This window comes from Monodon monoceros, unplaced genomic scaffold, assembly GCF_005190385.1.
Source record: "Monodon monoceros isolate NGI ecotype Baffin Bay Population unplaced genomic scaffold, NGI_Narwhal_1 Super_Scaffold_13, whole genome shotgun sequence".
Taxonomy (NCBI): domain Eukaryota; kingdom Metazoa; phylum Chordata; class Mammalia; order Artiodactyla; family Monodontidae; genus Monodon; species Monodon monoceros.
In genome coordinates, this window is record NW_021703769.1 from 14,243,969 (window position 1) to 14,257,752 (window position 13,784).

At 54.3% G+C, this 13,784-nt stretch overlaps 1 protein-coding gene across 2 annotated transcripts in view; it reads left to right on the forward strand.

Annotated features, from left to right (window-relative positions):
- Positions 1 to 2,611: 2,611 nt before the first annotated feature.
- Positions 2,612 to 13,784, forward strand: part of CDH22 (cadherin 22) — a 70,944-nt gene continuing 59,771 nt past the window's right edge. For both annotated transcript variants that reach the window (XM_029221279.1, XM_029221277.1), the window contains exons 1-2: positions 2,612 to 2,863; positions 12,477 to 12,771. In XM_029221279.1, coding sequence (XP_029077112.1) covers positions 2,612 to 2,863; positions 12,477 to 12,771 — 547 coding nt within the window. The remainder of the gene's footprint in view (positions 2,864 to 12,476; positions 12,772 to 13,784) is intronic.

Here is a 13,784-nt window from a genome sequence, read left to right on the forward strand (position 1 = left end):
AAATGGCCCCAGCCTCCCCCAAACCCTCCCTCCCACCAGCCCCTCCCCTCTGCGTCCCTGCAAGGCTGTGATGGGCCCTGAAACTGCCTGATGGAGCCTGGGGACCAGTTCCTGCGGCGCGCATGGAAGTCATAAGCTCCAGGAAATGAAGGCTTCGGAGCGGCACCTCCTTCTCACCCATGACTCCAGCCTCGTTACAACCAGCCCAGGCCATAACGTGGGGAATCAACGCTGGATCCCCAGAGGCGGCAGCACAGCTCAGGGATTGCGGAGAGGGGGCCGCTTGGGTGGGGGAAGGTCCACCCACATCCCTGGGCGGCGCTTTCATCCCTAGACCCCATGGAGTGGGCGAGGAGAGGATGGGACAGGGGAGCTGCGGATGCTCACAGCAGGGTCGTGGGCCTTCCTGATGTCCGTTAATTCAGGGTGGGTCCTACAGGGAAAGGGCTGGCTCAGGACTCCTCCCCTCTGCTCTTCCCTATGAACCGTTGATGTTTTCTGATTCTCATTGCCCTGAAATGCAGTTTTAACGCCCTCACCGTCACCCGCACCTCCCAACAGATGACTCCCTACCCTGGAACCCCTTCCATAAAGAAATTCTGGAGCTGACAGTGGGAAAGAGCACTGGGGAGTCGAGCATCTGCAAAATGGGTATAAGACACCAACTTTCACAGTTGTTGTGACTCATGTGAGTTACTGAGTTAAAGGTAGGAGAATCACCTGCTGTGGTCCTGGGTCACAGGAAGTGATCAACATGTCTTCTGCCCCAAAGAGTCCAGCCACTTCCTTTGTCCACAGGAGGACCTGGCTGGGGCCAGGTCAGACCCTCACAGATTCTCTGCTTAGCCACACACCTCATGTTTCCAACCTGGTTCCCCAAACTAGCCAGATCCCCCTTAGCCTGGCTGCATACTCCTCTGTCAAAATGCCCATCCCTTTCTTCTCACCGATCAGATGCCCCCTCCTCCAAGAAAAGCAGCCCTGATGCCCTCCCACCCACCTGCCACTTCCAGACATTTGTGCCCACTCCCTTCCCCGAGGCCCACAGGTGTCAGTCAGGCTGCACACCCTTTTACAGCTCTGATCACAAACAACCTGGCATTTAGGTCGTTCGTTACTGGGGGTCTTGTCTCTCACCCCACTAAACTGTGAGCTTATTTAATCTTTATCTTAGCATCCAGCCCAAACCTGGCACAGAGTCGAAGCTCAGCGGAATGGAGTTGTTGAACTGAACTGAGCTTGGGGAGAGGAAAAGTGGGGACTGAGCCCCTCACCTCCACTAATGCTTCTCCGTGCCTGAAACTCCTCCATGAAAGCAGCATTGCTGTCCCCTGTAAACACCCACATTAAGCCATTATTCATCATTATGGCTTGAGTAGGAGTTAGTCCCTCAGATCCTTTCTTGCTGAAAGCAGAATCTGATGGAGGGAGGGAACGAGAGATGGATTGATCTGGGGAGGCAGTGCCGGTCCAGGAAGGGGAAGTGTCTTCCAGACTTTGGGAAAGGAAGGTTTTTCTGGGGAGTGTGGAGACACCAAAGGCAAGCTCAGAGGGGATGTGACCCTGCCCAAAGCCACACAGGGAGACTCGAAGCAAGGCCCTCTGGGACTCAGGTGCCCCACCCGTGAAAGGGAGTGTTCAGGGACTCACATGAGGTCAGTGGGCCTTCTCTGGGTCCCTGGTTTGGATGGAATGACCTCTCTGTGCTGCTGTGGGGAGGCAGGAGTGGTGGGTGGTGGGCTGCGTGCTGGACTCTGTGCCCCCAGGAGGCCTGGGTCCTGGGAGCTCTTGAAGACCCCTTCTGGAAGGGGCAGCTTCTTCTCTAGGATGGGGGTTTTCTATGGGGTCGGCCGGGCTGGAGAGATTGTCAGCCAGGGGGCAGGGAAAGCAGCTCATAAGGTCTCTGCCCCTGTGGGCACCCGGGCTGGCCCAGAACCACCAAGAAAGGGCTGGATGCGGGGGCTGTGAGGAAAGGGGGCGTGCTGGGAGAGCAGGGGAGAGGAGAGGTGTGCGACGGGAGTGGAAAGGAAACAGCCAGGGCTGGGGGAGGGGGAGGGGCAGGGCTACTAAGCCGTGGGCCAAGGAGGCGGGAACCACTCTGTCTTGTTTGCCGCACGCTGCACAGTGCCAGGCACATAGTAGGTGTCTAATTAGTACCTAAAGGACAAAAAGGTGGACCCAACCTGCCCTGTCCCCGCAGAGAGCCTCCTCTGATGTTTTCTTGTTTTTCTCGCAGGCTCCTGGCCCGGACGGCCTCTCGTCCCCGAAGGACCCCTGCACTCAGGGACCATGGCGCACCCCAGACTCCGGAGCTGCCAAGGCGCTGCCTGGTGATCCGGCCGCGGCGGCGCCAGGGGGGCGCGGGCGGGGACCCCGGGGGGCCGTCCATGCCCCGGGTGCGGCCGCGCCCCCTCCCCCTCCAGCCGGGCGCCTCCACGGCTGGGCGGCGTTCAGGGCCGCGGGCCTGTCCGGGTGCCCCGTCGGAGGCGGCGCCCCGGCGGCCGCGCTAAGGCCACCATGTGACGCGGCGCCGCTCCGTCCTGCCACCAAGCGGCGACGCCCTGGTACCTCCCGTCCATGCTCCTGGGCCCGGGCCCCTCGCAGGCCAAGCATGAGGCCGCGGCCCGACGGTCGGGGGCTCCGGGTGGGAGCGGCGCTGTCGCCCGCGATGCTGCTGCTGCTGCTGCTGCTGCCGCCGCCGCCGCCGGGACCCCTGTGGGCGGCGGGCACGCCTGCGCCCTCGGCGTCCGGGGCTGCGCAGAACGGCGCGCCGGGCGCGGGCCGCGTGAAGCGCGGCTGGGTGTGGAACCAGTTCTTCGTGGTGGAGGAGTACACGGGCACCGAGCCCCTGTACGTGGGCAAGGTAAAGTGGGACCCCGCACCCGCTGTCCCGCGCCCGGGACCCCGGAGACGCCCGCCGGTAGACGCAAGGGACCCCAGTTCCCCTCCCCCACTAAATCCCAGTCCCTGCTGCCTCCTCCGGGCTGCCCCTGGTCAGGAGCAGACAATAGGGTCATCACTCTGCTCCCATTACTACTACGCATCCTTCTCTAGTTCCTCTTCCTTCTGCATCTTAGAGCAAAGAGTACTAGTAGGGAGGGAAACCCAGTCCATCTTGTCGCTAGATGCATCTAGAATGGAGAAACGAGTTTGCACATCTGATCATGTCACACACAGACTGTCCCCACTGTGTTTAAAATTCTTCAGTAGCTTCGCATGCACTTGAGGTCAAATCCAGATTCCTGCCGCTTGCCAAGACCGGCTCCTCCTCCAGCCTCACCTGCTGCCACGCTCGCTCTGAGTTTCCGCCCACACACCCTTCTGATGCCCTTCTGATGGTCCCTCCGATGCTCCCACAGGCTCCTGCCAGCCCCGTCCCCCCTTATCCAGATTGTTTGCCTCCCTCAACTGCTCCCTCCTGCTCCGTTCTACTACTTCTGCTGCTTACTTTATCTCACACTCAGGCCTCTGCTCAAATGCCACTTCCTGAAAGAAGCTGCCCCTGACCACACCAGGCTGGGACAGACCCCTCTGCATGTGGCCATCCCTCCCTGTTATGTGCCCTCCTAGGTCCTGGTATCTTTCCTTCATAACACTTAACTATGCGTGTGCTTGTTTGATTATGCAATTAATGCATGTCTTTCCTATTAGATTGTGTGTTTTGCTCACCATAAAATCCCTAGTGCCTAGCACAGACATTGCTCACAAATTGTTCATTGAATGAAGGAATGAAAGCTGCTTTCTCAAACTCTCTGAGTAAGTGTTGCTTAACGTGGCAGATCTGTGCCCTAAGAGTATAAGGAGCTGAGAAGGACTTTTGTTCATCCATTTAATCCCTGAGCCCCTCATGGGTGCGATGCTGGAGACACCCTGGTACATAAAAAGCTTCACAGGTCAGCACCTGGCACTGAGTAGGCATTTAATAAGTGGTATGTGTTGGCTGGCTTCATGGAAGTGTTTTCTAAATGACTGAGCTGGGTTTTGATGTATGAGTAGGAGTTTAGGCTGATGGGGAAGAGGGCATAACCTATCAAAAGACATGGAGGCCTGACGGAACCTGGCTTTTTCAGAGACTTGTCTGCAGTTGAGATGTTGAGGTGGAGGGTGTTTATAGGGCAGGAAAAGCAGCGCAGTGCCCAGGGACAGTTCTCTGGCTTCTGCTGAGGCCAGTCAGCTTTCCAGGAAGTTTTGGTCAGCAGAGGTGAGGGGGGACCAACTGTGGAATTTCCTGTGTGCTTAAATGAGTCTGAGAATTGGGAGGCTGACCAAGCTGCTCAGTTCAAGGCTCATGGCTCAGGACCCTCGACAAGGAGGAGAGGAAAGTTTGATGTAAACCTTGTGGGTTTGTCTTGCAGGAAACCCAGATTCTCATTGGTCTAGATACAGTCATCCCTGATCCTTGGCTACTCTCCCCTCCATACATGTGGCTGAAGTTGATCCCCACAACAGAGCAAAGTGAAGATTTGACAGAGCACAGAGAGATTCATGTCTCTGCTCAAGGTCACCCAGCAAACTAGTGGCAGAGCCTAGGACTCCTGACTCCCAGCCAGGGCGGTGAGATGGTGGGGCTGGTAGAATGGGGTGAGGGGAGGGGGAAGGAGGAACCAGTGCCAGCTGGGCAATAGCTAATGGTGAGGTAGCTAGGGATGCAGACTTTGGAGCCAGACACGCCTGAGCTCGAGGCCCGGTTCTGCCAACCAACCCATTAACCGTATTACCTGAAACAAGTTACTTCACCTCTCTGGACCTCAGTCTCTTCGTCTGTAAAAGTGGGGCTAGGGGAGCCCACTTCTGAGGGTTGTTGAAAGGATTACAGAAGAAAACTGAGCACAGAAAGTGTTCGGCCTGTGGCCTGGTTGTTTGTTTATTGTTGTTTTCTCATTATTCCCACGTGAAGCATTTAACCCTTAAACTGCAAGGTAGAAATCGTTCCCTTTTGTGGGCAAGGAACTGGACGCGCAGAGAGGGCAGGCAGACAGTGGGCAAGTGGCTTAGCCAGGATTGGAACCTGTGTTCTGATTCTCCAAACATCTCCAAGACCTCCAGGCCTGGGAGAGAGATTTTGGTCCAGGAAGCCCCAGAAAGTCAGGGAAGGACTCTGACACATCTCCCTGAATGTCAGCTGTGGTGGCCTCAGGCACCTCAGCCCGCTTGTCTACCCGGAAGCTGGGGCTCTGAGAAGGCTTCCTCAGCCGCTCACCTCCTGAAAAGATGAGAGAAACCAGCCGCTGATTCACCACTTGCAAACTGCATCCACCTAGCCATTATCGTCATGAGTCAAACGCCGCCCCTATTGCCTTGAACCATAGTCTGTCGGCGATGGGGGGACCCTAGTAAGTCCCTGCCTTAGAAGATGGGGAAGCTGAGGCTAGAGGCAGAGAACATCATGCCAAGGCCAGTTAGCTTTCCAGAGAGTTTGGATTAACAGAGATGGGGTGAGACCAGCACAGTGGTAGAACCAACCCCAAGAGACAAGGCTCTCCTGACACCGGGTCTGGGCCCAGTGCAATTTTTTTTTAATTTTTATTGGAGTATAGTTGATTCACAATGTTGTACAGCTATACAGCAAAGTGAGTCAGTTATACATATACATATATCCACTCTTTTTAGATTCTTTTCCCATATAGATCATTACCGATTATTGAGTAGAGTTACCTGTGCTGTACAGTACCGTCCTATATTAAGCATCTTCTATGAGCCAAGCACTGTGCCCAGCCCTGGGGGTCTTCTCTTCACAGCAGCCTCTCGCAGCAGCCTCTCGCAGCATCCCCACTGCTGTCATGACTACGTTATCTTCCCCCTCCATCATCTTCACCCAGAGCCCCTACTTGCTTACTCTCAAGGCCACCTACAGAAAAGCACGCCATGCAGGAAGGAGAGAGAAGTTTCCATCTCTTTGCAAACATGTGCCCAAAGCACCCTTTCTTGTGAAAGATGGTATAGTGTGTGGTTCAGGGAGGCCAACCAGAGCCAGACTGCCAGGGCTCAAATCCCAGCTCTGCTGCTGATTCCCTCTCTGACCTTGGCACATTATTTAATCTCTCTGTGCCTTAGTTTCTTTATCTGCTGAGTGAGGCTATACCTGGCACCTCCTCAAGGAGTTGCGGTGAGGATTCAATGAGTTAGCATATGTCAGGAACCTGGAGAGCACCTGGTATGTGCTCAGTAAGTATTAGCTTTTATTATGATGGGTCTCACCTGTTATTTCTACCACCTAGAGTATGCATAGATATTATGAACCCCTGCCCCCAATTCCGAAAGCCTTCTGGGCAACCTGAAAGTAGGGGGACGTGGTTGCCAGCCCACCCCTCGCTCTAGGAATATGAGCTCAGCCTTTTAAAAAACCACCTGTCCCCTTTCCAGCCAAGTCCCACATTTGTTCAAGTGGTCGTGTGCATGCATGCACACACACACTCATACCGTGCTCTCTCGCTCTTCAGGGAAAAAGGACTTCTCCACGGTTTCAGTTAATTCACTGCTTCCCGGTCCCCCGCCCCAGGGAGCCATAGGGAGCATCTGTCCTTGCCGAATTCCAAAGGTAGCTTAGCAACAGCACCATCAGCCGAGTGAACCCTGGGCACCCAACGGTAACCTATTTTACAATTGCCTCCTCCATCACTCACCGCCAGGCTCCTGTCAGCACCTGCAGGAACCACTGGCCCCGGTCGTTGTCACCAGGGCCCCACACCAACAGCTCCCTCTGCTGTCCTGCCCCCCCTACTCCGCACCCCCGGCAGCCTGGCTCACCTCTTCCCCTCACCTTCTCACAACACCCACCCTCAAAGCAACCTGCCAACATTTCCATATAATCTGGGTACTTGGACTAATCCCTTTTCCGAACTGTAATTTCCCCCGAGGCTTCTGTCAGCTGGATGTGGATTTTGTAGGATTTTTAATTTCTTTTTCTTTTTTTTAAAGAGAGAATTATGGGGTCAGCACTTATGACCAACTCCTGTGGGCGGTGAGATCTATTTTAGATATACGGCAGGATTAAGGTGAGGAGGAGAGCAGATTTAATTAAGTTGCTAATATTTAAAGAAAATTGATGAACTCCTGGTTTACGAGTAGCACAGACATGAACAAACCCCTCGTTCCAGGGGAGGCTTTTTATTTGATTTGCTTTCCGTTTAAATCCTGGACTCGATTTATTTGTGTAGCCGCACTGTCCGTTTAATTGTCTTTAATAAGGAAAACGTACCTTTGCTCGCATTTAATTTTGATTTAATTAGGAGGAAGTAATTAATGGCCTCGTAAATCCCATTTTTCAGCCCCCCAGGATGAGAAGCCATCACTCTGGTGTTTTTCATGTTGTTTATGATCCAGGGCTGGGGCTTAGGGAGGGGGAATTCCCTCAGGGGCCGTCTACACTCGATGTAAAGAACCGAGGATGTGGAGCCAGACAGGCCTCGGGCTGCCTTTTGTTAGCTGTGTGGCTTTAAGTACGATATGGGCCCTGTCTGAGCCTCAGCTTGCCAAACTGTACAATGGGGAGAGGATAATCTCTGAGTCCCAAGATCATTATGAGCTATCAAGGAGGTAACAGTAGGGGGTCTAGAAGTGTGCCCAGTGACTGACCTTCCTAGTCTAGCTCATGTGCACCTGGGATTTAACGGAGTGACTGGATCCTCCAGAAATCCCAGCAGACAGTTGGAGAATTCTAATGACAGTTGTATATTTCATTATTCATGTATTCAATGTTTGGTGCTGTGGCCTATCCTGGGGACCAGGGAGCAATGAACAGCCATATGCTTGATCCTCAGGGAGCTCACCATCTCACTCACACACACACACACACACACACACACACACACACACTCACACTCGTCTGTCCCACTCCCCCTGTATTTTCTCTGCATGCATTGTCAGGACAGCTAGCGTGTGCCAGGCGTGGGGAGTTCAGACAAAGACAAATCAAAGTTAGTCCCTGCCCCTGAGCCCCATGACAACTGAGGAGATAGATTGCAACACGAAGGTGTTACAGGAGAGTGTGGAGCAGAGGGGAGTGTGCATGGGACAGGGGTACAGAGCAGCGGGAGGGCAAATGGGAAGGCATCTGGGAGGGCTGCCTGAAGGAGGAAACAAGCTGAGTTTAAAAGACAAGAAGATATTGCATGATGGCCCCTGTGTCTCCAGTGGGTCAGGATTTGAGCCTACGGTTCTTGTGTCAGGAGATGGGGGGAGGAACTAGGTGACCCTCAATCTCTTCTGAGACCAGGTGCCAGGAAAGGAGAGAAAACTCATCTTCACTGAGCACTTACTGTGTGCCAGGAGCTCCCACATATTATCTGATGAATCTTTGGACTCTATGGGGAAGCATTATCCATTTCATTTATAGATGAGAAAACTGAGGCTCAGAGGAGGGTAGCCTCTTGCTCAGGGCCAGGCAACAAGTGGGAGACAAAGCTGACGCTGGCACCCGGCCATTCCTGAATACAAGGCCCATCACCTCTCCTGATCTGTGTCGTGAAGTCCTTTTCCAAATGATAAAATTGATAAAATAGAGGCTCAGATTGAAAAGGCCGCCGATAACCATGGCCTGCGGGTACAGGGTGGTACAGGCCTCTCCCCCAGCCGTGAAGCCCAGTGAATGCCCTGTAGCCTACTCCATCTTCCTTTCTCCCGCTTCTTTAGCCAGAAACGTTGTAAGTGGACTAACCAGGTTCCAAAGGCTGCAGAGGGACTAACCTGCACTTTGGAATCAAACAGAGCTAAGCCCATCTCGGTCTGTTCACCTGGAAAATGGGGAGATATTTACATACGCCACAAAATTAAATTAGATTTCTGCAGAGGCCTGCAGTCCGGCACATAGTAGGCGCTCGGTAAATAAGAGCACCGTCCTCCAGCCTCATAGCTGAGATTCTTGAGAAATATCCTCCTGGAGTAGAACCACAGGCACTTCTTCTCCACTCCAGAGCCAGGACCCAGGCAGGTGGGGCGAGCAGCCCCAACCCAGCCCAACTCTGCAGCTCTGAGCTCTTAGCTTCTCCGCAGGCCGACCAGCCCTGTTCGGACTCTGCAGTCCCCAGAGAGTAGCCACTGCACCCCACTGTGAGCTCTGTGTCGTGCTTCACGGAAGAGTATCAGTGACATCACTACTGGGTTCCACTCCCTCCTCCCCCATCCTCAATGGTAGGTGATCCCTGGCCAGGGTCTGAGATAAAATGTCAAGGGCAGCAGGGACATGATGGAGACAGAAAGGGAAGGAGACAGCCACTTACAGAGTGTGTAGGTCATTACCAACATGCTCACGCTTCATCTTCACCACACCTGTGCGAGGTAGGACTTGATCTGATTTCTCAGATGGAAAAACAGACCCAGGGGGTAAAATTAACAAGCCATGCAGGTTGATCACAACATTAGTGAGCCATGGGATCAGGAGATTGGCTTCCTGCACTTAGCTGGGTGACAAAGCAAATGACCTCCCCTCCCTGTGCCTCAGTTTCCTCATCTGAGAAATGGGAATAAAAATAATGTTTCATAGGGCGGTGACGAAGACTAATAAGATTACAGGTGTTAAGCATTCCCCCAAATGGTATCTATTCTCCCACACTCTTTGGGAATGTTTACTGATTAAATAAAAGGCCGCAACAGGTCTGATTGGGAAGTGGGTGGAGGCACCCTAAAAGGGAACACGTTTGCCCTCTCCTGTCCCCGGCTGCCCTGGGCAAAGGTGGAGGAAGAGCATAAACAGCAAACAGGAGAGACAGGTCTCCTCTCATCCCCAGCACTGCCGGTGATTCAGGGCTGATGTCTTGAGATAATTTTATTGGGGGTATTAAACTGAGTTATGAGGTTTTTACAATCCAGCCACTTATGAGAAATCTATTAACAGTAACTGGACAGGAAGAAGGCTTCACAGTGGAGCCCAGGATGGGCATTAATCGGGGCAATCTATAACAGGACAGGGACCCGGAAAGTTTCCACCCAACGCCTCCATTTACTCCCTGCAATTTCTGCTGAGAATCAGCAGACTCGCCAAAAAGAGAGAGATGCCCATTAATCGGCTAATGAAATATGAAAATGTTTATGGGCCATTCGATCTTCCAAATGGCACTTCTATAATCCACCTTTCAGACACAAAGTTCCACCAGCAGAATTTATACTCAGACTCCTCCTGCATGGCAGGGGGTGGGCTTTCATCCCTCTTCATGGTGATTTCATTGGCACCTGTTATCCTGCTGAGTGGGCTGGGGTACATGCCGTCCTGGCCCGAAAGGAGCCTTAGGGATTTTCTTGTTCACGCCCCATCTTTGCGGAAGCTTAGAGAGGAGCAGGGACCTGCCCAAGGTCACCAGCTTCATTGGACGCATTTTCCTCTGCTCAGAGCTGCCTCAGAGATTTGGACGTTGAAGGATTAGGACTTGGGTGTTTCTGTTTGGGAGAACAGTCCCTCTGCTGGTTCCTTGCCCAGGAGATCTCAGTGCAGTGAAAACAGCCTGGGTTCTGGAGCTTAACAGTGCCTGGATTAAATCCTAGTTATATATAGCTCACATTTAGTAATAATATAATAATAACGATAGCTACCATTTATGGGACACTTATTATGTCACAGGCAGGGCTGATTTTCCGCTTGTACAAACTGGTATCGTTGTGCCGGTTGTTAAAATAGTGAAAAAGCTCCCCACCTGTGGTAAATAGTCTGTTTCCTCTCCCTTGCCTCAGCCTCCTCAGCCCCTCCGACCTCTCTGTGATCCAGCATCCAAGGGGTTCCCATCTGAACCAGCAGGGGCCCTGCTGCAGTACCACCCCATGGGCAGTGCCTCTGCCGGGCTGGCCGTTACATATTGTGTCACCTGGTGCCAGGCAGGTGCTAAGGGCTTTATGTGGACTTTACGCTCAATTAGCCCCTCCAGTACCTCTAGAAGGAGGTGCTATTATGACCCACATGTTAGAGAGGAGGCAGCTGAGGCCCAGAGAGGTACAGTGACTTGTGCGAGGACTCACAGGGAGGTGATGCTGGAGCCGAGGCTGGACCAGGCTGGACTGCCTCTTCTGCCTCCATGGGCTCCTCCCAGGAGGCCTGAGGATGGAGTGAGAAAGCCCAGGCTGTGGACCAGGCCGGTTCCTCCAGCAGTCTGACCTTGAGCAAATCATCCTATTTCTCTAATCCTCAGTGGGAAAGTGAAAAAAAAAAAATCTGCAAAGTGACGATAGCAAAACCTACTCTAGTGGGGATTTTTTTTTAATATTTATTTTATTTGTTTTTATTTATTTAATTTTTTAGGCTGTGTCGGGTCTTAGTTGCAGCATGCGGGATCTTTCGTTGCGGCACGTGGGCTCTTCGTTGCAGCGCGCGGGCTTCTCTCTAGCTGTGGCACGCGGGTTCCAGAGGGCGTGGGCTCTGTAGTTAGCGGCCCGCGGGCTTTCTCGTTGAGGCGCGCAAGCTCAGTAGTTGTGGCGCGCGCGCGCGCGCGCGCGCGCGCGCGCGCGCGGGCTTAACTGCCCCGGGGCATGTTCCCCCACCAGGGATCCAACCCGCATCCCTCGCATTGGAAGGCGAATTCTTTACCACTGGACCACCAGGGAAGTCCCCTAGTAGGGATTTTTTTTTTTTTAAAGAACTCTGAACCAGAGAAGTATGTAAGTTGCTTGGTACACTGCCTGGCACATAACAGGTGCTCCTCCAATTTGCATCCCCTTTCCCCCCTCTGTCCCTGCACTCCCTGTCCCCGGCATGTGCCAAGCCCTGAGGCTGGCTCTCCAGGTACCAGATGAGTAAGAAAATACCTCCGGGGGCTCAGAGACTAGGGATCCTGGACCCATAACTCAGAGTGAGGTCATGGCCAGCAGCTTGGAAATTTGTTAGGAATGCGGATTCTGAGGCCCCACCCCAGACCTCCTGGGTCAGAATCTGCTTTTTACCAGGATCTTCGGGTGATTTGCATGCACATTGAGATTTGAGAAGCGTGGCTGCAGCAGTCCTACAGGCTGAACGTCATAATGATAACTTGCTGTATTGCAAAGACCTTGGAGGGGAATGGTGGGGTTGGAGGTAGGGGGAGGGAGGGAATCCATAAACGCTTTTGGGAAGAGGTGGCATCTGAACTGAGCCTCGCAGGACGAGGAGACTTTCAGTAGACAGAGAAATAAGGACAGGGCACTCGAGGAAGCAGCAGAGAGCTGTGGAGGTGGTTCTGATTTCTTTGTAAGGGCGATACGGAGCCATGGGAGAGTTGCAGGCGGGGGAGGACGTGTTCAGGTCTGCCCCTGAGGCTGACAGCTCTGGCTGCAGAGGGGAAGGTAGATTGCAGGGGCAGGTCTGGAGCAGGAAAAGACATGGCGGGCTAGTGAAGCACTCCAGCCCAGACAGTGAGGCCTGGGACCGGGATGACGCGTGACTTCCCCAGCCTCAGTGTCTTCACTGAAGAATGGGTATGTCAGAGAAGAGCTGTGCTTAGGCACAGGCCCCCAGTGGGACTTGGCCAGGGGGAGCGCCAGGAGGAGCCCCCACCCCAGCCTCCACCCTGCCTCCCCAGATCCACTCGGACTCAGACGAGGGTGACGGGGCCATCAAGTACACCATCTCAGGCGAGGGCGCTGGCACCATCTTCCTGATCGATGAGCTGACGGGCGACATCCACGCCATGGAGCGCCTGGACCGGGAACAGAAAACCTTCTACACGCTGCGGGCTCAAGCTCGGGACCGCGCCACCAACCGCCTGCTGGAGCCTGAGTCGGAGTTCATCATCAAGGTGCAGGACATCAACGACAGTGAGCCCCGCTTCCTGCACGGCCCCTACATTGGCAGCGTGGCCGAGCTCTCACCCACAGGTGGGTTGCCGGCCCTGAGGGGCGCGGGGAGCCGGGGAACGGGGGAAGGGGAGCTGCCAGGTTGTGAGAAGGAGCCTGCTGCGGGGAGGGGCAGGGGAGACAGGGTATAGGTGTGAGCCCAGGTGCCCACACGGACTCAGGCACAGTCCCGGGCAGTCGCAGCTGCACTTCTGGACAGAGACACACACGTGATCTCAGGCGCATACACGGGCACGGTCCCTATGTGGACATGGACCTACGTGCAGACACAGAGACATACTTGGACATGCTTATACACCCACACAGAATCGCACAGGCCAAGACCCACTTACAAGCTCGGCTGTCCACCTGTACACGGCCCGGCTCAGGCACGGCCCCATGCGTGGACAGCATCGGGACAGTCACACACACAGGCATGGCTGTCCACCTGGACACGGCCCTTCCCCAGACTTCAACTCACTCAGACACAGCACAGCCCTTGGCCGCAACTCCCACACAAATGCAGGTACAACCGAACATGGGCACACCTACAACCTAAATCAACCAGAGAGGGCATAGCTGAAACAAGACCCCACCACACAACCAGACGTGCCCTCACACTAGACACAGCTACATGCAACGTCACCCAGGAAGCAGCCCCTCACATGGATGCGGCTTATGCACAGACACCTACCTAGACACAGGTGAAAGCCACAGCCAGACATTTTTACCATCCTGGGGTCGGGCTTCACCAGAGCATAGCCGCAGACAGGCATGGGCACAGCCAGACGCGACAACCTCCAGGCAGCTTCCTCCACGGGCCACAGGAAGCCCCAGTACACCAAGACCCAGCCACCTGGGGACACAGGCTCACAGAGGTGGCCGAGCCCCCGGACACAGATTCAGCCACCCCCTCCCAGGTGTGGCTGCAAACACCAGGGGCACCTGGTGAAAGGCAGGACGCACACCGAAACACGCATCTGCAGGAAGCCTTCAGACCCAGACACCCTCAGAAACACATCTGCACAGCAGCGGGACACTGAAAGGAAAGGTTG